This window comes from Onychostruthus taczanowskii, unplaced genomic scaffold (assembly GCF_017590055.1).
Source record: "Onychostruthus taczanowskii isolate IOZ18803 unplaced genomic scaffold, ASM1759005v1 scaffold58, whole genome shotgun sequence".
In the NCBI taxonomy this organism is placed as follows: Eukaryota; Metazoa; Chordata; class Aves; order Passeriformes; family Passeridae; genus Onychostruthus; species Onychostruthus taczanowskii.
In genome coordinates, this window is record NW_024503457.1 from 7,563,562 (window position 1) to 7,585,290 (window position 21,729).

A 21,729-nucleotide genomic window follows, 5' to 3' on the forward strand; every position below is an offset into this window, starting at 1 on the left:
AAAAATTACACAGGGATATAATGCAGGTGCATCTAGCAGAAATCACCTGTGCCCATGGCTCCCTGACAAGACAAGCTTATCCAAAGGCTGGGAATGCAATGCAGAGGGCAGGTGAAAAGTCTGGGCTGTGTCCAGCTTGGAGTGTGGGCAAGAAAGCAAACAGGCACAGAGGCCAGTGGCACCTACACACTTACAGCACACAAATGGGCAAATATGCCCCAAATGTAACTCAACAAGAAAGGAAGATCCAAACTCCTGCTCTAGAATGCACAGGGAGAATCGACCTCTCTTCAGCTCAAAAAAAAAACCCCAAAAAAACAAACCTACAAGCAAATAAAACCAAACAAAACAAACAAAAAACCCTAAATGTTTTCTGATAAAATAAAATATTAAAAAAAAAAAATAGGAGGAGCACCACTCCTTGCTCCCCATCCCACCACGCCTGGAACCACTGGCTACTAACAATCCTATAGCAAACTGCTGCCAACAGCAGAAAAAGAAAGGGTTCATTACAAGGAAATACATATGTTTGCACTTTTAATAATACATTTTTAATAAAGTATAGGAAACAGCAATAAAAATAACCTTATAATAATACAACAAATTTAACCAAGTATTTATGAATCAACAAATTTCAAGACCAGAGCTTTCTGGACCTCCCAGAGTTGCAAATGGAGCCTTATGGTCAGCTTCACAGGGATCACTCTGCCCATCACCAGGATGTGGCTATGAACAATTATACCCAAGTACTAATTTCATGATGAAGAAGGATCACAATGAAAAAAAAGATGTCAGAATCCTGCAGACTTAAAAAATCAGAAGTAATTAAAACCATGCAGAATTCAAGTCTACTAGAGATGTATCAAATATTTAATACAGAAAACCCTGAAGTTTATTGCTGTCAACTGAGCTTGAGAGAAATGTGCTCCTTTCCCAGCATACAGCTTAATCTGTTCCCAGGATGCATTTCTTTACTCAGTAATTTCAGTTTAAACAGAAAGGAACTGTGGATGTATATTTTAGTTAAATGACTGCCTTTCTTTAAACAGACCCAGGGTAAAAGGGGCATTAACCCCCTCTCCCTCCTGTGTGCTCAGTGCCGCTTATCAGCACAATGAAGTCGTATCTTTCCAAAGCATGCTCTTTAATCCTTCTGGTGCCTAAATGTGAAGCCCCAGCAGTCCAGTGGCCCCAGAGTGGGACATGTGTGGCGTGTCCACGCGGCTCTAATCTTCAATCAATTCCAGCACAGAGAGCATGAAATACAGCCAGTTAAATTCAGCAGACCAGGACTAACAAGATCCATGTCCGAGGGCAAGAGCCAAACACTTCAAGGGATCAAGTTGGAAATACACTGCATTTTCAACTCTTCCCAAGAACCTCAGCTGTTTTTAGCAATTCCTGTATAGGACAGGTACAGGACCAATCACTGGCAGGAAAAAGTGATTCCCAAATACCTGACCACCAATATTATTAGTGAATTTGCCATATAGGAGCAATTAACAATGATTAGAGTCCTTTGCATACCCAGTACATTACTTCGTCAGCACCAAGCCCATCTGCAATGACTACTTGCTTTTTTTCATCCAGTAAAAACTTCAAGAAACACAGCGTCCTAAAGTAACCATAGAGCAGCCTATATCTTCCATTATTGCCTTTTCAGCCTGCTGGTACCACACACAGCCCATGTGAACAGTCCTCCCCTGGAACCACTGCAGCTTCTCAAAAAATTAATCTTTGTCCAGACGGCAGTCTCAGCAGAAACTGCTGTAAGTACCTCCTAATACCTAAAAACCAGACTTGGCTCAATCCTTCCACAATTGTCACCTCCTTGGAGATCAAGGGGGGACCAAGGTGGGGGGGGGGGATGCAGAGAGGAGGGAATCTTAAAAACTAGATGCAATTATGGTTTTCCTGTGGAAAAGAGGCTATGTAAGTACATTCAAAACTGCAGATATCCAAGTGACAGAGTTTTGATCTTTATAATTTGTTGCCTGCTGCTACCAGAGAGACCACTGCATTACTATCCAGCACCTGAAAGACTGAATCCAGGATAAAGGAGCAATCAGCACATGGAAGGCTGGAGACGAGACCTACAGCAGTTTCTTCATCCCCCACTGCTTGCTGTATGGCACAAGGCCATAGACACCCTTACACACTTCTCAATTCGTCCATGAGGTGAAAAAACTCCGAATAGATAACTAATTTCACTTCATCTGGTAAACCTGGCAGGCTGGGAAACTGAGTATAATAAGCCTGCTGTGTGTCCCTACCCTCCCATCCACTCCACACCCAGGAAGGACAGGAAAAGCAGTTCCTGGGGAGCAGGGTCTGAATCAAAGCAAATGGGTGAATGGCTCCCAAGGGGAGAGCATCGCTCCTGTGCATGGAGTGGATCACCCAAACAAATCTGGGGAAGAGAAGCACAACCAGTAAGGAAAACTGTGACTAAGCTCCAGGCTCCAAAGGCAGTAACTCCACATTTAAAGCCTCCCCCATCAAATGCTATTATCATCTAGACAAATTAAATGGACCACTTCTTAAGGCCATGATGCCCACACAGTCTCAGGGGGACAATCACACGGGCTAACCCACAGAGCCAGAGACAGGATGTGGTGATGGTCCACGTGGAAGCTTCAAGCCAAGCTAATGAAGGCAGACCCACAGAGACAACCTGCTCTCCTCCCTCGGTTCCCCCACGTCCTCTTTAACAGTTGCCTAGCACCTATTCACACTGCCGTTCAGCATTTACAGAGCCACTAGGGACCTCCTTACACCTAGAGGACCAAGAAACAAAAGTTCATGTATATTAAATGACCTACAGTGAACGGCACAATACATATTGAAAAGGCAGAAGTGTTGCAACAAAGAAGTCAAAGCAGGATGTCAGGGGGCCACAGTGCTCTCCGGATGGCAGTTCTGGTAATTTGCCTTGCAGGAGAAAATTTTAGAAAAGGTTGTTAAAAAATTGTTGTAACAAAATTGAAACCAGTCTTTCTTCTTTCGTGTTTCTGATAGAATGTCTTTTTACCTGCCACACCCAATCTCAAAATAAGTATCAGCTAAACTACGGTTTATCCAGCTCAACACTGCATTTTCCTCTCCTGAATAAAATTAACAGCCACCCCCAGTTTAAAAAGAGATTTCTTAAACTAACAGCTGCATCAGAACCAGCACTGAAATGCCTTGAGAGTTTCTGCTTAAACCCACACTTTGAAAAGTCATGATGGAGCTCATTTTCCTAAATCTGAAGAGAGAAGAAAGTGAAATGCTTTGCTAAAATTTGTTCTGCATAAGTATAAGAAAGGTACCCTCTGGAAATGCTTTTTGCAGGATCATAGAGAGAAAGAGTATGAAGCCATTCTCTTTGTTAAAGAGCAAACTGATTTTCAGAGGCTGTGTTTTAGGGTAAAAGGGACAGTTCAGAGGTAAGATGGTACTTCAATTTTGGTTTTTACAGCAAGAGATTCCCAGAACTCTGTAATACACATGTCCTAAATATGTATCCACACATTGGTTAAAGCCTTTGCTTTGTTTCTACTTGTACCAACACGTGCATGGACTAGTTTTATTTTTAAAAAAAAATTCTAACAAAGTCCACATGATAACTTAGTAGAAGGCTGTATTTTAGCAATGACTGCAAACAGAGCAGAATAGATCAGCTGCTGGCTAGCCCACAGGTGGGCTGCTCTTGGATTAAACAAAGGTCAGAATATGATAGCAAGCCTCGTAGTCAAGGGGAGATGCCTGCATCAGAAGATGAGCCGAGACCCATACTCGAATTGGCACCAATCGCAAGGGGCTGCAACTCCTCTTTGAACAAATTTGAAGCAGACTTCCCAATGTTTTGCCATCACAGGCAGAGAGCAGAGGCTGGGGTTTGACCCTGCGCTCTTGGGGCAGGACGGTGGTGCCTGTCCTGGGAGCACTGCACCATCACACCTCTCCCCTGCTCGGAGCCCTTCTGTCCTTCCCACACCAAAAGCCGGTCGTGCCCCATTTCTTCCCTCCTCCCCACCAAGAAAGAAACAAATGGTGGCAGTTTCTAATGGCTCCAGAGAGAGATCTGGGGCTTGGTTTATTACATGCTTAACACAGCACTGAATTACTGGTGGTTATTGCCTAGTTTAACTGCTTTCCTTAAAAGAGAAACATGAGCAAACAAGCATGTGTCATGAAAAAGCCCCTATTCAGACAGGAGCTGACAAGAGGAAAAGCATCCAGGGTTTATGACTGTTTACTACTAGTTTTGCATTCAGGCACCAGATGAAGTCACAGTCAATGCAAAGAAATCCCCACCTTGTCCACCACCTCCTTAGGGGGCTTGTCTAGCCCTGGATTTACCTCCCGAGGTTAGCACACACTAAGTACCCGAGGCTTTAAACCACACCAACTAGGCATGTGTCAAGGGCAGCAAGCCTTGTCTAGACAAAGACTTTCAATGCACTTTAGTGAGCATATCCAGATCTCACATCTTCAATCCCAGTAGAGACAGAAGCCCTAAGAGAGAGCAGAGAGCATCCCCCTCTCCTCCGACTGATGGGGGATGGAACACCCAAACTTCAGAAAATGGTACCAGCCTTTTCCTCTGAAAGACCAGGGTAAAAAAAAATACCCCACTCGAGCAGAAGACAGATCTGCAAGCCAGGTAACCCGAAGCTTGGGCACACACCCTCCCAATGACCAGTAATGAGGGGGTTTAACTGAAAAGCGGGGGGAGAAGAGCAAACAGGCTCTCTCACTCCCATCTACCTAGTCATCTAATTTTCATGAAACTTGTCATCTAATTTTCATGAAAATAACCCAAATCAAAACACAGCTGAAGTCTACCCTGATGCTGAAAACGTGTTGAGGATAGAATGAAGTGGACAAAGCTTCATTCCTTCAGAAACCCAGGGTAAAAAGAGACCACAAAAAAAAGAAATTTAAGGTACAGAATGCATGTGGAGCAACACATTAATGTAAAAACAAATCTACCTCACTCATCTTGACAGAACTACAGCCAATATACCACAGGTTATGTGGATTTAACCATATCCTATTTGTTAGTTACTTTTAGACAAAAATATAAAGCCTCAGACAAGCCTAGAGGAAGAAATGCAAAAGATGATGAGTATAGAGTTTAGAGGAAGGGAGACTAACAGGAGGAATTCACCCACAACAGATGAGCGTGAAGGAAGACAGCAAGGACAAAACTAACCACACAAAAGGAGAGAAACTTGCCACCACTAAGAGAAAAGGCAAAATTACAAAATTTATTATACAAGAAAGGATTAAAGAATAAGCCAAAGAAGTTAAGGACCTGAGGCACTTCCGAAAAGCATTATTTCTAGAAAGAATACTTCTTTCTCACAAGTCTGACAAGTGAACATTGTCTCAAACCAAAAATGTGCCAGCCTTTGCCCACACAGCTCTAACCACAAGCTCCAGAGCCAGGCTGACACTCAGTTTAGTTCCTCTAACTTTGGCAGATAGGGTCTGTTCCTGGACAGTCAAAGTACTCCTAGCTTTACAAAAGCAATCTAAGCTAAACCAATATACACCTCAACTCTGCACAGAGATTGCTTCTATCATGCTCTTATTCCACCACACTTCTTTATCTCTCGAATGACATTTACATCTCTTAAATCATGGGCATACTGGTGGTTTCATAATCTGTTAAAGGGTGCATTCCTGCTGGCCTAAGACAGCAAAGATGTTCAGAATATTTCCCTCAAAACATTTAAACCATGAAATGTCATATTTGTTGAAGAGAAGTTTGGCTCGGGTGCTCACAAGACTTTCTGCCGTCACGCAGAACCGTTCCCGAAACGAGGTGGTTTTGCTGACGGCTGTGATTCAGTCCCTAGTCATTTCAGCATGTTTTTATCATCTTTCAAAGCTGTCCATAGTCACTATTAAAAGAAACCCACAAAATCCAGCACAGCAGAGGCAAACTCAATCTCTGCCTTGCAAAGAAACTCAGGACTGAGCATCTTTGGAACAACCCTATCCACATCTTGGAAAGAGCAGCACCTCAAGGTCAAGTTATAAACACATCTCTCAGGGAAGCACTCTGTACTGCTGCTGGGTGCACAAACTGCACAGGAGAAAAAGGAATGGCCTTTGAAGACAAAGCTATTAAAATTTTACTAGGTGAAATGTTTACTGAAATAAATCTAGTCCTTTGCACTCTTGATTATTATCATAACACATACAGTAACTGACACACAATTAATGGAGCTTTAAACAAAGAGCTCTTGCAAGAAAAACACAACCCGAACTTTTCAGCTAACCTTGGCAAAAAGACATGTTTTGGTAAATGTCAGCAACACAAGTGGCTTTGTGATGTTCCCTGTTTATTGGGCACCTCTCACTCCCACAAATGAGCACCATCTCCGAGCAGAGGAGGTGAGAAGAGGCACTGCCAAGCCAGCAGCATCCACCACCACTGACAAAGACCCACAAGCAGTCAAGGCTCAGCAGACACAACCACCACCCCAGAGGTACTGCACCATCCACACCCTCTTCAGTGGGTTTTCATCCACATGTGCCATTTCACAACAGCCAACAGCTGAGACAATGGCACCCACAAAAAGAATTCTTAAAGAAGAAAGAAGAGGATTTGGGATTCATCCCTTAAGAAGAATCTCCTCCTTTCCTAAGCATAGGAATCCTACAGGTTGAACAGATTGTAGCAGTAACAAAACACTTTAATACTCAAGTCTAATGGTTTTGTTTCCAAACTCACAAGGATCTACAAACTACTTTGTTGTCATCTTTATAGATTTGAAATGCTGTTTGTATTTCTTTTCCCCATCTTCTCCTGAGTTACAGAGAAAGATTAAAATCCACAGTATGGTGCTACTGGGTCAAGAGATTCTCCAGCAATCCCCGGTATCTCCAAGACCCAGTGCCTTCAGCACAGCTCTGAATCATGTAAGCCAGCAGGATCCCCCTCCCTGCAGGAATAAAGCAACCAGATAGATACCACCCAAGGTGTTCCATCTGTCTGCCTAACCTTCCCTTCTCCTTTCTGCAACAGGAAATCCTTCTGATGGGGAGCACAAAATAAAACCTTCCCCTTTCCCATATAGCCCAACGCAACCATTGCATATGTATACAAAACATTGTATACATATGCAATACATATACAAAAGACTGTAAACATATACATTGCATATGTATACGCTTTCTTACACCAGTACACACTGACTACACACACTCTGCTAGCAAAGAGCTCAGAGGTGCAGAGCAACAGCAGATGAGGACACTCCAAAGCCAAGGACCTGATCTGTGAACAAAGTGGCAGTGTCAGCAACAGTGGTTTCATTGCCCATTTCTCTCATCCTTTCCCAAAGCCCAGCACAAGCACTGCCACAACACTTGGTCCATGAGGGGGCACCTCCAAACTCAGCAATTAGCCCAAAGTATGTCTTCTCAATTACGAATATATCTTCATTCCTGAAGAAGAAACTAGAGCGCTCCTCCATTACCTCAGAGGAAACCTAAGGAAAGGTAACATTACTCAAAAATGATTTAGTGCCTCAAGCCATTCACAAGACCATAAAGCCACTGACAGACAAGACAAGCAACTCATTCACAAAGGCTCTTTGATCTTAAATACAAATAAAATTAGGTCAATATTAAAGATGTTCATTCCTTGCCATGTAAGATTGCAAAAAGGCTAAGAAAAGCTTTTCCCATTCCTTCTTTTAACACTCAAGTTATTTAGCAAGTAACATTTCTTTCACATGACTTGAAACATTTTCTCCATATTCACTTGCCATCACCCCAGAACTTAACTCTTGGTGAAAACGCACAGAGGGAGCTGTACAGAGTGTTCTCCATAGTCCCCAAGGACAAGTCAGGTCAGAGAATTTCACAGTGTTCCACATGGGGGAAAGAAAAGAAGAGCAAAGTACACCTTTCACAGCACCCAAATTAAAAACCAAAAAAAGAAAAAAAAAGAAAATAATACTTTTCATTTATTTGTTATTATAAGCATTCCAATGATTTTTAAGAGATGAAGATGAGAAAGCCTGTGCTGTCACTATTAATAGGCTGACATTCTTTCTTCCCCCACAAGACCACACCAGAAACACAGGCGAAGGCGAGAAGTTAAGGGAAGCTGGAGTCACGCCAGCTCTGCCAAATCCCAACTCTGCAGCACAGGGACTACTCCAAAGAGACCCCAGGACAAGTTCCCACACCCCAGACTCCCCCATAGTTCTCAATGATGCACCTTTAGTTCCTTCTCCTGAGACAGTACATCATTAACTTCATCTGCTGAAATAGCAGTGGTTGACAGGATACTCTAAGGATATAGCATCACCTTGCATTTTCGATTTAACATGCTTAGCTGTGTTAGGGTACCTTTAAAATTTTATTTATTTGCTTTCTAAAGCAACCAAGAGCTCTCTTATGCAGCAGAAGGCCCCTGAAGCTATCACTGTAATGTGATATCTGCTCATAAATGTCAATATACCAATTTTAAAGGTATTAAAGCTACTGTTTAGTCATGGTAAAATAACCTAATACCTTCCTCACCTCCGTTACAGACAGCAATACTATGAGTAATTCAGTTCAGGCCCTTCTGCAAAAGACAGTTAAACAGAAACCTCACCAAGTGCATGCCAGCACATAACTCCACCACACATACAAGTAAAACAAGCAGGGGTACCATGAGACTCACTCTATGAGATCCACCCACCCAGTCACCCTGGGACATTTAGACCCTTCCTCTGGGCAGTTTCTAAGATACCACGCGGTCAGCATGCAAAGTTTTCCCTCTCTTTGGCATGGGTAAGCACTAAAACTGACCCCAGCCAGTACTAAGGCAAAAGAAGGGATCTCGATTAAAGCACATAACTACTCTGTGTTCAGAGGTTTAGATTGTACCTTTGTCACATATTTCCTGGGTGGCTGGGAATAAACTACATCAGTTCCCCACCATACTTCCCTCCCACTTCCTCACCCTGTAGTAAAGCACAGTGGATAACCTGAGTATCAGAGAAGCACATGAGAGTTCCTTCTGTGTTTCTGCAGAAGATTACCATGCAACTGAAAGTTTAGTTTAACAAATGGTGTGCAATCTGAAACTTCAAGTACTTCAGGAATGTCTGCTGTAGCTGCTGAAGGAATATCCAGGATATTGTCTCAAAAAACCCCAAGTGTTAATCAGAGAAAAAATACTTGGATTTACAACAGGTTGAGATTTAAACACAAAATTCACAACCAGACTAAACTCTACTAGCTGAGCTTACAGACAAGAAGGATCAATTACAACAACACAGGTGGGAAAAAATTAAATAAAAAACCAAACAGGTTTGATGGGAAAGCACACATTTGAAAAAAAAACAGTTTGAACGTCAGGCACTTAATTACAACCTTTATCAAGATCATCAAAAAGCTAAAGCACCTCTATAATTCTCACCTGACAAATAGTAACCTAGACGTTCTCTGTAGATGTATAATCTACCTGAACAGGAACGACCCCAGTGCTTACTGCTGAAGCACACAGAGGAGGCACGAGGCACTGACTGCTTTTCACACTGATAGATCTATTTCTGCAAAACTTCTGAGGGATCTGATTGAGAAAAACTGTCTCATGTAAGTTACCATACTTCATATAAGAGTGCAGAGAATCCTGAGAGCAAGCACTTTCACCTCTTGGTACCTGCAAAAACAGGTCACTTACAAGTTTTTTGGAGAACATGGATGTTTCCCTTCCATGATGGGCAAGTGGGGTTTTACACGTCACTCACTTTCATACATTCACTTACAAAGGCATCTTCACTCTTACTATATGTCCCACAAAGAACATGGACTGCAAGAGCTGCTATATGCATGATACAGAGTGGGGTCAACCTGTCCAATCTTAGATATTCAGACGACATAAAACTGAGACATTCAGCAAAAGTTCCCATTTTAACTAACAAAGACTCAGGTAAAGAGCAATTTGTCTCATCTTATGGTAGTCATGTCCAGAGGCCATTCCGTGTTCTACTTCTCTCCACTGAGTCCAAGAGCACACAGCTCAGATCAGACAGCAAAAGGACAGTAAGCAGCCCACCTACTTAAGCGTCTTCAGAAGTCCTATCCAGGCCCACTGCACAGAAACAAGCTGCAAATTATTGACCATCTATGTGTAAAAGCAGCTCTCACTACAAAATGCATTTTTCACCCATCAGGCCACCATAACATAACTGGAGATACACAGCACTATCAGCTTTTTTGGGAAGCACAAAACAAAATTAATTAGGACTTCTAGTCAGCAAATACCTCACCACTATTTCTGCTACACCAGTTCCCCCAAGTATTATTTCGTTATTGCAGTAGCTCATGGTAGTGGATTACAGCTAGGGTTCACCAGCATGCTGACTTTCTTTCTGCACCCCTAAGAGTGAGGGTTTATAACTCAGTTACAAGTGTTCCCTCTTGAAAACAGCCTTGTAAGACGGGTACAGCTGCACTTCCTTTTAAGTCTTCTACTGATTTTTCTTTGGGAATCACAAAAATAAAGAAAAATAATGAACCAAAATAATATTGAGGGTCCCTGACTCTAAGATACATAAACCCAAGCAGGGCATAGAATACTTTACAGCAACACATTAAAACCCATAGACCTTAAACCTTTCTGTGTTTGAAAACAAAACAACCCAATACCATTAGATAGCTCAAAGTTTAGGGAGCAAATTTTGAGACCAGTTTGTTTTGTTTTGAGCTTGGAGTTTAAATTAGAATCATGAATGCTTGCCCACTGTCATTCCCTACAGCTACTGTCTTTCAATCCTGGGAAGAAGCTCTTGAAACGGCCAGAGCTTAACTAAAATTGTCGTATTTTTAAGACTTCAAGTAATTTTTAACAGCACCAGTTCCAGGGTGCATCAGCTATGAGGTAAACCAGCAAGTGTAAACTATTGCCTTGGCAGTCCACAGGAAATAAAACAGATTTGATTCAACCAATTATTCTGAGCTGCTGCCATTCTTTTACCTACCTAAGCAACACTTTCCCATTTCACCTCTGTCCTCCAGTGAAGTTTCCAAGTACAGGAACTACAGCCAACAAGTCCATACCATGGACCGGTAAAACACCAGAAGATGGTAACCCAAATATTTAAACCAACATGACTTTCAGAGCCCTAAAATATCCAGTGAAGTAAGGGGAACTCCATGTATAGACAAACTGATAGGAAAACCCATTTTGGGGAATAAGACATCATAGAGTAAGTAGCCAAAGAAGAAGCAGAGGGATGCCACAGATGGACGTGTGGACCTGCATTTCCATGTGCAGAGTGGCACATGAAGGAAAACCAGGTACAGAGTGGAGCAGCACCACACTGCAAGCCTATGGTGCCCAGAGGGATCTTTTAGGACTTTCTCAACCAGGGGGATAAAAAGAGCAAGTGGACCTTGCCAGCAGCCAGCAGCCCCAGAGCCAGGGAGCTACTGGGGTGCTCAAGGCACACAGGGGCAGGGGAGGAAGCAGACAAATGTCCGTGGCACACCAACAACAGCCCAGCAGCCACATCCTGACCGCAGCCCACAGCAGACCTTCTGCAGGGGTAGCACTACCTTGCTCCAGGAAGAGAGTGGCTACAGTTCATGTGGCTCCTTCAGCCCCAGGTACAAAGCCATGAGTCACTGCAATCCCTGCACGGAGAGCAGCTGTTATCAATGCGCCACGGGACAGCTCCAAAGGGAGCTGACAGAGACATACTAGATAAGCCCTACAATACCAGTATAACTGCATCCATGTTAGGAGTTTTACCACGTTAGCTGTTTTATTGCTAGACAGGCCAATCAAGACCTGTTGGCACTTGCAGTGTCCTATTTGTACAGTGATAATGACAGCCACAGTGCCAGAGCAATCCAGGGAGGTGCGGCTCCGGTGGGAAAGAAGCATTCTGCCAGGAGTGTGAAACAATCTCCCCCAAAAGACATCCCTTATTCTAGCACATGGTCACAACACAGCTAGGTGGGCTAAGAGAGGTGTCGTCAGCCTGGGCCATGCTGAAATCAGCACAAAAACCAGTGTCCATGAACATTCCCTTGGTGCACATAAGCCCGAGGCCTGGCTGACTAGTCAGCTGCCATGGCTAAAAGCTAATCTCTTTCATAATATATATTTTTTAATATTAATTATATGTGCTAATATGTTTTCACTAACAACTAAAGAGTCCTATACTTTTTTTTATATTAAGCACTTTCCTGACTCTACCCTACTTTTTCTTGCCCATAATTATGAAGTCCTCTAATTCAGTCTCTGCATTTAAGCCATATTCTCCTTCATCTTCTGATTTCCTCTGTAAATTCACCTTCAGTAGACTGCTTCTCTTTGAACTGTCCTACTATCCATTCCCAACTCCAAATCTTCCCATAGATTTCACCCTTCACTTGCAACTACAATGCGAGATCAAGCAGGAGGCCATAGAAGAACCTTTGGAAGATGGTCAACAACCTTTATGCCCAGTTGAGCTGCACAGGGCATTAGAGATAGGACTTAGTTACACCAATTTCTAAGTAAAGTATGGATGCCTACTCCACCCACACCTCTATGTGATCTTTATGTGCCTCAAAAGTGCAAATTCTCTGAAAAGGTGAGCATCTCCACTCCCCAGTCTCTGTGATTTCATCCTTCTTTAGTGGTGCTTTTCACAGATTTCCCAATCGGCAGCAAATTAAAACCAACACCACTGAGGTCAAATTCTAATTATTAATTACACCCAGAAAAGCAGATTTCATTCTGCTGCAGGACAGCAAAGCCTGGGAGAGCAGTGGAGTGCTTTGCCAGCAATACTATCAAGTCTCTAGTCAGTATTCGCTCCTCTTTCAAAAAGCCGCTTTGTCCTTTTTCTAACACTGAAATAGATACCACATGAGTTAGGACTACAGGGCCCCATGGCCACCTTGGAGGAGATACATCAAGCCTTGCTCAGGATATGACAAGGGACCAGGAATGAGGCTTAGGTGGAGGTATCATGAGCTTCACAGCAGCATACTGGCCATTCAGTAGCACTCCACAGCTTGTAGCTAGTGTCACATTTTTTGTGCCTCTGTGAAAGTGTTTCACAACGCATCCAAAGCAGAAAGTACACTTTAAAATAATATTGAGATGCAATGTCAAAATCCCCAAGCCCTCTACAATCACAGCTGCCTCAAGGTTTCCAAGAGGTATGCACAACTGTGGGCTTTTTCCTCCTCCTTCCCAGAGCTCTCTGATTTTAGAGCCAACAGTATCTTTTCTTGAGCCTGTGCTAACCTGAGAAATAATAAGGGACCCATAATGTTACAAACATAAAGTATTTGATAAGAGAACTCTTGTGCAAACCTATGAGATCCCCTCCCAAATCCACCTCTCGTTCAAGCAAGCTGAATTCTTTCCACCACTTTCTGTGGGTTGAGACCTAAAATAACGATGCAGATAAGGATCTTACTGTAACTTTGACTATAGTCAAGCTCACATTGTGCAAGTCAATGCTATTGAGCTTAAATATCCACGTCATCCAAAGCCTGATGGAGCCAGAGTGTACAGAAATGTACAGGGTCAGAAATGTAAAATGGACAAAACAAAAATACCACTTTCCTCCTCAGAAAACAGATCTCAGGAGGGTAGGCATACAACCTACCAGGCTAAAATCACTCTTGCAACAGCAAGTACCACTTGAAAAGATGACTAGAACATAATGTGTATATACAAACACATGCTAGACCACATGAGAAAAGTTAGCTAGCATTCTCGTCCAAAAAATTTATACTAAAAAATGTATATGCTGAAGGCAAGGAAATGCAAAGGGTGAGCACCTCTTACAATGCTGTACTGCCTTTGGGGACGTTCCTCTCCATCGTTCCCTTGGATGGGAGGTGCAGACCTGCCATCATCACAGAGACCAAAAGAAGGATTTCTGCACACTATCAAGCCAAGGCTCTGGCACTTGGAAGTTGACAACATGTCACCAAACTACATGACACTGCTAGGAGAGAATAAAATTAAGTAAGGAATGGAAGGTGTACATTCCTGGTTTCCTCCTTTCTTCACTATCACAAAATTACTAAAAACCCCTACCAGAAATTACTAAAAAAACCCTACTCCAGGCCTTACAGATAAAGCTGACCTTCCTCATGCCTGGTTCAAGAAGAAGAGACCTTGATAGGGAAAATCATCCACCCATACAAGCCCAACTCCCACCATTGCCAAAGGGGAGAGAGCCCACACGTGCAAAAAGCAAGGAGAGAGTACCAGATGATTTCAACTGAAATTGTATCCACACCAGTTGAAATATCTTCCGATAGAAAGCTGAAAAAAATTTCTAGGAGTCAGCACAAAACTCTGGGCTGGATCTTGTTACATCCATCACCTTGAAGGCTTGTACACACCCAAGTTCCAGACTGTTGGGTCCTCTTCTAATTAGTACAGAATAAGGAGTCCCTGCCCCAGGAGTTTGCAAAACCCCCACATTTTGCAGACAGACAGATGGAACTGGGGGAGGAAGAAAAAGAGGGACATGTGGTTATCCACAACTGGCACATTGCTTTCTTTTCTCTTTTTCTTTTTTTTTTTTTTTTTTTTTTTTTTTTTTTTTTTTTTTTTTTTTAATAAAAATAAATATCAGTAATCCCCACTGGCCACCTGCCTAGCTTTTGTGTATTTAATTAAGAAGGATTTGGGTGATGGAGAACTGGTCAAAAGTTCACCCAGTTTAGGAGAGGACAGGAGAGTAAACATCTAGCTGAAGAACCCAAAAAAATGCCAACATTCCAGCCACTGCCTGGTTCTTCACGATTTCTAAAACAGCAAGGTCTCTCTTTGCAACACAATCCACAAAAAAATCAGAGGAGTAAGGGAAGAAGTGCAATTCATACTTAAGAGAGCTGGTCTGGACCAGTTCCTGAAAGCCAGTGACCTCACTGATCCCCAGTACAGTTTGTCTTTAATAGTGATAAGACTGGAATTGTATTCATGGTTAACAAAATCATTTGAATCCACAATGACGTCCCTTTAGCAGTGAGAGAAACAAAGGGGAGAGAGAGCGGAAAAAACACCCTTAACTGAGTTACTAGAGAATACCAAGAACTGTCCTATCTTCCTACCCCCCCAACACAGTCACCTTGTAAGACAGAAAGTCCATTAAGACAAAAATAGGGTATCCTTAGCGTGGGAAAACATTTAGTAAAGTTTTAATTTACTTTCAAATCAGCATTTAAACGACCACATCTTACATCACTTCCTTTTACGAGCCAGCAGTTAGACAATACACATCATTTACATGCAGTTTTGGAAGGCTGCAACATAGATCAACAAAAGAAGCCTTCAACATGAATTAACTATTACAAGACTCTTAGAAAGTCACTCCGGCCTGCGTTGAGGGCAATTAGGAGTATCATCCCCTAAATCTCATCTTTCTGGTGCACTCCTGTTATACCTCAGAACTCCCACAAATACAACCTTCCACACAAGTTACTGCTGCCACAAGAAAATTACGATGTGTGTGAGATGTAACAGCACATTCACAATGGTTAAAGTGTTAGATGTCTTTAAACAGACACATACACAACAAAAGAGAAAGTGACTAAGAAAGGTAACATAGTGCAGCGTCAATAGCAAAATTACAATGTTTTATGCCTCTGTGAATGATCAGATGATAGAGGTTTTAACATTTCAGAAGTATTAACCAACTGCCTTTAGGTCACAGGTAATTTCAGCATAAAAAAAAACCCAAAATAACAAAAACCAGAATGGAAGCAAACACCCAATTCAGACCTTATCTTGAGACAAATTTCAGGTGTGTTCTCATTTGGTGCAAGCCAAACTTCATATTAAGCTTACTGCTGGATGTGAAAAACTAAAATCTAACGGCAGTAATGCTAAAAATGCTTCTCCCACTACTTGCAAAAATCAAAAAGCCCTTAAGGCAGCCGATCACTCGGTGAGCTGGCTGCCAGTCCCGGTTACACGGCAGCGGGACGGGGATGACTCAGGAGGGAAGGAGAGGGGCAGCACACCCGTGCGCCATCTCCGCCGGGCCACACGCCAGCGGCAGGCCCGGCAGCCCCGGCCCGGCCGAGCCACCACGGGCCGAGCCACCACGGGCCGTGCCGAGCCACCACGGGCCGAGCCAAGCGCGGCCGCAGGCGCGGCCGGGCCGGCCCGCACACGCCGCTCGGCTCCCGCCAGCTGATACCGACCTACCCAAGGGAAATTTCCCCCTCCCAACTCCGGCACTGCCCTGGGACTCCTTAAAAGTATGAGAAGGACCGACCCAGGGGGTTCTGGGGCCGGTCCTTCCCGCCTCGGCTCCGAGGGAACGCGGCCGGCCGTACTTGGCAGCGTTTAACCTTTTGCTTTCTCTCTAAGCTAAGTGGTGCAACTTCCACGCCATCGTTGTCGGGTTTCGACCCAACTACGAAAGGCAAAAGAACTCTCATTCCCCAGTATTTCCGAGCAGCAATAGAGCTCTGCTTAGTCCCAGGACGAATGAGCCAAGGCCCGCTGCCCCTTCCCCTGTGCTGGGCAAAGGCTTCCCCAAAACACCCCTTCCCTTTCTTTCACATACCCACAGCTGGGGAACCTCCTTTTTTCTTTTTTTTTTCTTTTTTTTTTTTTTTCCTCATTAATTGACCACTGCATAACAAGCTGCTCTTGACATGTAAGGCTTCTTCACACAGGAGAGGTGTAAGCAAGGTTATGAAGATGAAAACAATAAAAACTCTATAGATTTCAGAATCACAGAACTGTTTGGGTTGGAAGTGATCTCAAAGATCATCTAGCTCCAACCTCTCTGTCATAGGCAGAAACACTTTCCACTAGACCAGGCTGCACAAAACCCCATCCAACCCAGCCTTGAATGCTTGCAGGGATGGGGTATCCACAAGTTCTCTGGGCAACTTGTTCCTGTGCCTCACCACCCTCACAGTGAAGGATTTCTTCCAATACCTAATCTAAACCTACTCTCAGTTTAAAGCCATTACCCAAATTCAAGCACAGCAACAGAAAACTTAGTATTTTTACCATGTCACCACTGAGGTCCCAGGCCCACAGTAACATTCCACCTAAGCCAACCCATTCAACGCATAAAATGCAGGAGTAACTCCACTTGCATTCAGGTGCCAAACATCCAAAGGCTGCCCTCACATTTCACACATGTATAAACATCTACACACCTACATATAGCTAAATAAATAGCTAAGGTAGAACTAGCTACAGCAATATTGCCAGCCAGATAGATGAGCTATTTCCAGCTAGCTCAGCTAAGGCAAAGAGGAGGAAAACAGGGCTATTTTCTGCTTTTCAACAAGTTGGCGCCGTCCCCTTCCCAGCGCTGCTGGAAAGCTGCCTCCCCAGCCAGGCAAACGACCTTCGGCATCATCGGCGGCTGTATGAGCTAGACAAAGAGATAACGTCATGCCCTCTCCGCTCCCTCCGTGTCCTCCCCGCAGTGGCAGGTAGCCAGCCAATCCCGCTCCCGGGTGACATCATCGCTGATGCCTGTACACGAATGTGGAAGTACATCAAACTACAGTTCTGCTCCTCAAAAGCAACCGACAGCCCCTCGGGATGACAGACCGCTTACAAGGGAAATAAAACCATCCAGGAAGAGGGATTTCAAGAAGTGGTTGCTGGGTAGAAGGAAAGCGGAAGGTAACAAGCAAACTCGGCGTAAACACGTTTTTCCCTCGGTTATGCAGTTCCTATGAAAGCCCTCAAAACATACACATACAGTCTCATCTCTGGGTGTCCCTGGAGCATTTCTCCTAGCAAAAAAAGTGGCCAAGAAAAGTTGGGGGTTTTTTGCAACAATTTTTGCAGCAACTGCTTTTTTTTAAACATAACTTCATTAGTTTAAAAAGAAAGATTTTTATCGCAGCAAGGAAGTTTTTTGGTCTGGTGTTATTTGTTTACATACAGCCCTGTTAGGTGTCCACATGTACATCAGTGTATGTACATAAATGTGGGCAAATACCTAAGAAGAAGCAGTGCCAACCCAGACTTAAACATCTGTCAATCCATTACTGTCTAGCAGCTTGTACAGCGAGAAAAGAGACTGCCTGTTGCTCCCCGTTATCACAGTGACACCGATGACATCAGGTGCTCGTTCCACTCTCTTCCAAGACAATAAATGCATGTGCCCGATTTCACATCTATTGCTAACTATTCTGGGAGAGCTCTACCTTACTTAAAGCAAACAAAATTTAACATTTCTATTGTCAAGACTGTTAAACTAAGGAGAACTTTGCTCATTAACTCAAAAGCATTAACAAGTACACTGAGAAACAATGCACTAAACTGCAATAATTAACAGGAGAGTTTCAAGTCCCACATTCACACCCTATTAATTCTTTTTTTTTTAATAAGGGTTCAGATGATGCAAGCTCTGGGAGCAAATGATTACAGAAAAAAATTGCATCCTTTGAAATGGCAGAAAAAAAATTAAATGGTCGAGGTTGTGTCAAAGTGTTGCTTTTTACTCATCTTCCCCCTCTCCTGTGGCCCTTTGAGCCACATGCTTTTTTCCAGCTTTATACCAACAGCAGCAGCCTGGCTATTCGAGCTCAAGTCTTAAAAAGCAACTAATACACTGCGCAGGCAGACTAATTCTCCATCAGGAAGGCTGAGGTTCACGCCCTCATAACAAACTGACATGTGTTTCATTTGCAGAAGAGGCAGCAAAGCGCTTTATTTAGTTACTGGAGCTGCAAGCAGCAGTATCTTGCCATCAGGGAAACTCAGACCAATTACACTCCCTTGTTTATAAGAAAAGAAAAACAAAACAACAACAAAAAAGCAACCAAAAAACCAAACAAGCAGCTAAGCATCTTCATCTCTCTCCTTCTCTCTTCAAATGCATCTCGGATTTCTATAGTTTAAGGCTAGAGCCTTTTTCTTTAGCCAAGTATTAAGTCTGTGCAAATAATTAGTCATCCTGGTAGCTAGCACTCACTGCAAAGTCATGCAAGCTCAAGATTTGTTTGTTCCACTGACTGCACACTAAAGGGTAAAAAAAGAAAAAAAAGAAAAAAGTAGGCTAGTTTCACACCCACATGGGCACTCTCTGATTTCTATTTTTTAAAGTCATACACTTGTCAAACAGGTTATTCGGGGAATTCTGATTTCCACAAAATAAGCTTCTCTGCTTCGGTCACTTATTGTCACTGCACCCCTCATCTCTGCACAGCCCATCAGATGCACTCGCCCCCAACTCTACAGCTTCAACACTCACAAGGAAACCGGGTGACAATTTTAATTAAGACCAATGTCTTTGTCTAAAGTCACTGCAGCAGCAGCAACTTCCATAAGGATTTCCAGCAGCAAAGCTGAATAAGCCTGTGGACGTGTTTGTATAACCGAGCCAGACTCTGACAGCGTCCACTTGGTTTGGTCATTGCTCTGGAAGGAGCACAGAGAAGAATAAGGACAATAAAGGGATATTTCATCATTACAGGATGGGTACTTGGGAGAGTAATTTGTACCCATCTGAAAAACCAGAAGCCAAGAGGCTGACAACTTGACAAGGCCAGCAACAATGACAAGGGCAACACTTCTACCACCCCTCACTGTTCCGGTTGCCAGTGCGGGTGGCTCGCCTTCAGCCGTGTGCTCAGCCCGGCGCAGGCACCGGCTACCCTCTGGAAAATCGGCAACAATAAAAAGAGAAGAAATTCTGACACAAACCTTGTAGACTTGCCCGTACGTGCCATTGCCAACCACTTCCACCAGCTCAAAAATCCCAGCGGGGTCCTAGGGGGAGGAAGGGGCAGAAGGGGAGGGAGAGGAAAGGGGAGAAGAGAAGCGGGGTTACATTTTTGTTCAGGCGATGGCTGCTGGCAGAGCCCAGCCAGCCAGCCCGGCTGCTGGCGGCGTGCAGCTGTTGCGCCCTGTTTTTCCACGCACATGCCAATACATGCAAACAAAGGAAAAGCAGCCCAGGGCCGCGGTCCCCCCGCCCGTCCCCGCGGGAGGGCTCCCCCCACGCGGCCGCGGCCCCCCGCGCCCCGGCACCGGCCCCGGGGGGCCCCCGCCCCGGCCCCCGGCACCGGCACTCACCCGCAGGGAGGAAAGGTCGATATCCACCAGACTTTTTGCAGGAGAATCGTTCGCCATTTTCCCGTCTCTTCTCTTTTTTTTTTTCCTTTAAATATTTTTTCTTCTCTGTTAAATAATAGCGAGGCCGCTCCCCCTCCCTGGAGCAGCTGTGAATTGCGCGGAGCTCCGCTCCTCTCCTCTCCTTCCTTCCGCCCTTCCCTTCTTCACTCCAGCCCCGCCGGGTTGAAACTCTTCAGCATGGGGAGGGGTTGGCGGGGGGGATGATGGATAGATAGATGGATGGTGGGAGGAGGAGGAGGGACAGGGAGGTGAAGGAAGGGAAGGAAGAAGGAGAAGGGGTGCTGCGGTTTGTTCGTCCGTCCGTCTCCCCGCGCTGCAGTGCGGGGCTGGATCCCCCCGAGGATCCCGGCCGGCCGGTCGGTGGGTGAGCGGGTGAGTCGCTGGCTGCCCGCACGTCCCCGGCGGCAGCGGGCTCACACCATGTCGCCGCGGCGGCGGCAGAAGCGGCGCCGGTGCCGGCAGCCTTTGGCAGCCTCACGATGCGCCCCGCACCCGGGCATGGCACGGCACGGCTCGGCCCGGCCGGCGGCGCTCACGCCGGGAGCCGGCAGTGGCAGCCGCGGCCCCGCTCTCGCATGGGGGGGCGGCTCACGCCCAGCGCCGCGGCGGAGCCCCCGCCGCCTCCGAACCCTTCCCGCGGCGCTGCCCTCGCATCAAACGGCGCCGGGCACCGGCGGGCAGGGGCTGCGCGTCCCGGCGGCGGCGGGGCAGGGGCGCGGGGCTGGAGCGGGGTGCTGCGAGCCAGACAAAGATAGCTGGGGAGGAGGAGGAGGAGGAGGAGAAGGAGGAGGAGAAAAAATATACTGCGAGCGGAGAGAGAGAGAGAGAGAGAACAGCTCCCCCTTCCCTTCTCCAACAGGAAAAACCGGCGGAAACGCGCCCGCACCAGAGCACTGCTGGGTAAACTCGCGGGGAGAGAGAAAGAGAGAGGGAGGGAGCCAGCGAGCGCGGGCGGGGAGAGAACCGGCCGCGCAGCCTGCCCGCCCCGCCGCCCAACAATAGCCCCACGGGGCGGGGGCGACCCAGGGCGGCCCTTGCCCGCCGCCCCCGGCGCTGGGCCCCGCCGCCGGGAGCCCCACGCGTGTCGGCGGTAGGGCCGTGCGGCCGCCCACCGCCGGCTGCCGTGACCGGCCCGCGCTGCCCCTGCCCGCGCCCAGGGCAAGGACGGGGCCCTGCAGCCCCCGAAGCGCCTCTGCGGGACAGCGCGGTCAGTGTGGGATTGTCACGGCTGCTATTCACCGTGCCGTGGGGATATTTTCTCTTCCCATCCCCGGTGAGATGACCAGCAAAATGTCACAGTCCCCCTTGTCCCGAGACCCAGGCCCACAGGAAAAACATTTGTGTCTCATAAAGAGATTTCTACAGAAAGAGACCCCAATCCTGGCCCACAGAACCAGACCCATCTCTCATATTTTAACACATCGTTTACTGAGGGAGCTGTCTCAGGGCCCCTTCCCGCCCAGAAGAATCCTCTAGCAGAATTTGAATCGTGGAAAAATCTCATTAACCTCCCTTGAGCAAGACACATCAGGCAGTTGCACACAGGTGTAAACCTTGGCAGGATTTGTTTCTCATTGAAGTTCTTTATCACACTGATATGGCAAAAGTGTTACCTGCTTGCAAGAGGTCGAGTTATGTTTCCTGTG

At 45.4% G+C, this 21,729-nt stretch overlaps 1 protein-coding gene across 9 annotated transcripts in view; it reads right to left on the minus strand.

The window, feature by feature from the left end:
• The window catches only part of MAP4K4 (mitogen-activated protein kinase kinase kinase kinase 4), a 165,333-nt gene extending 144,504 nt beyond the window's left edge, over window positions 1–20,829 (minus strand). For all 9 annotated transcript variants that reach the window (XM_041417996.1, XM_041417990.1, XM_041417994.1 and 6 more), the window contains exons 1-2: window positions 20,024–20,829; window positions 19,652–19,717 (exon numbers count right to left, since the gene is read on the minus strand). In XM_041417996.1, the coding sequence (XP_041273930.1) occupies window positions 19,652–19,717; window positions 20,024–20,080 (123 nt within the window). In that variant the 5' untranslated portion in view covers window positions 20,081–20,829. The remainder of the gene's footprint in view (window positions 1–19,651; window positions 19,718–20,023) is intronic.
• Between the last annotated feature and the right edge of the window lie 900 nt (window positions 20,830–21,729).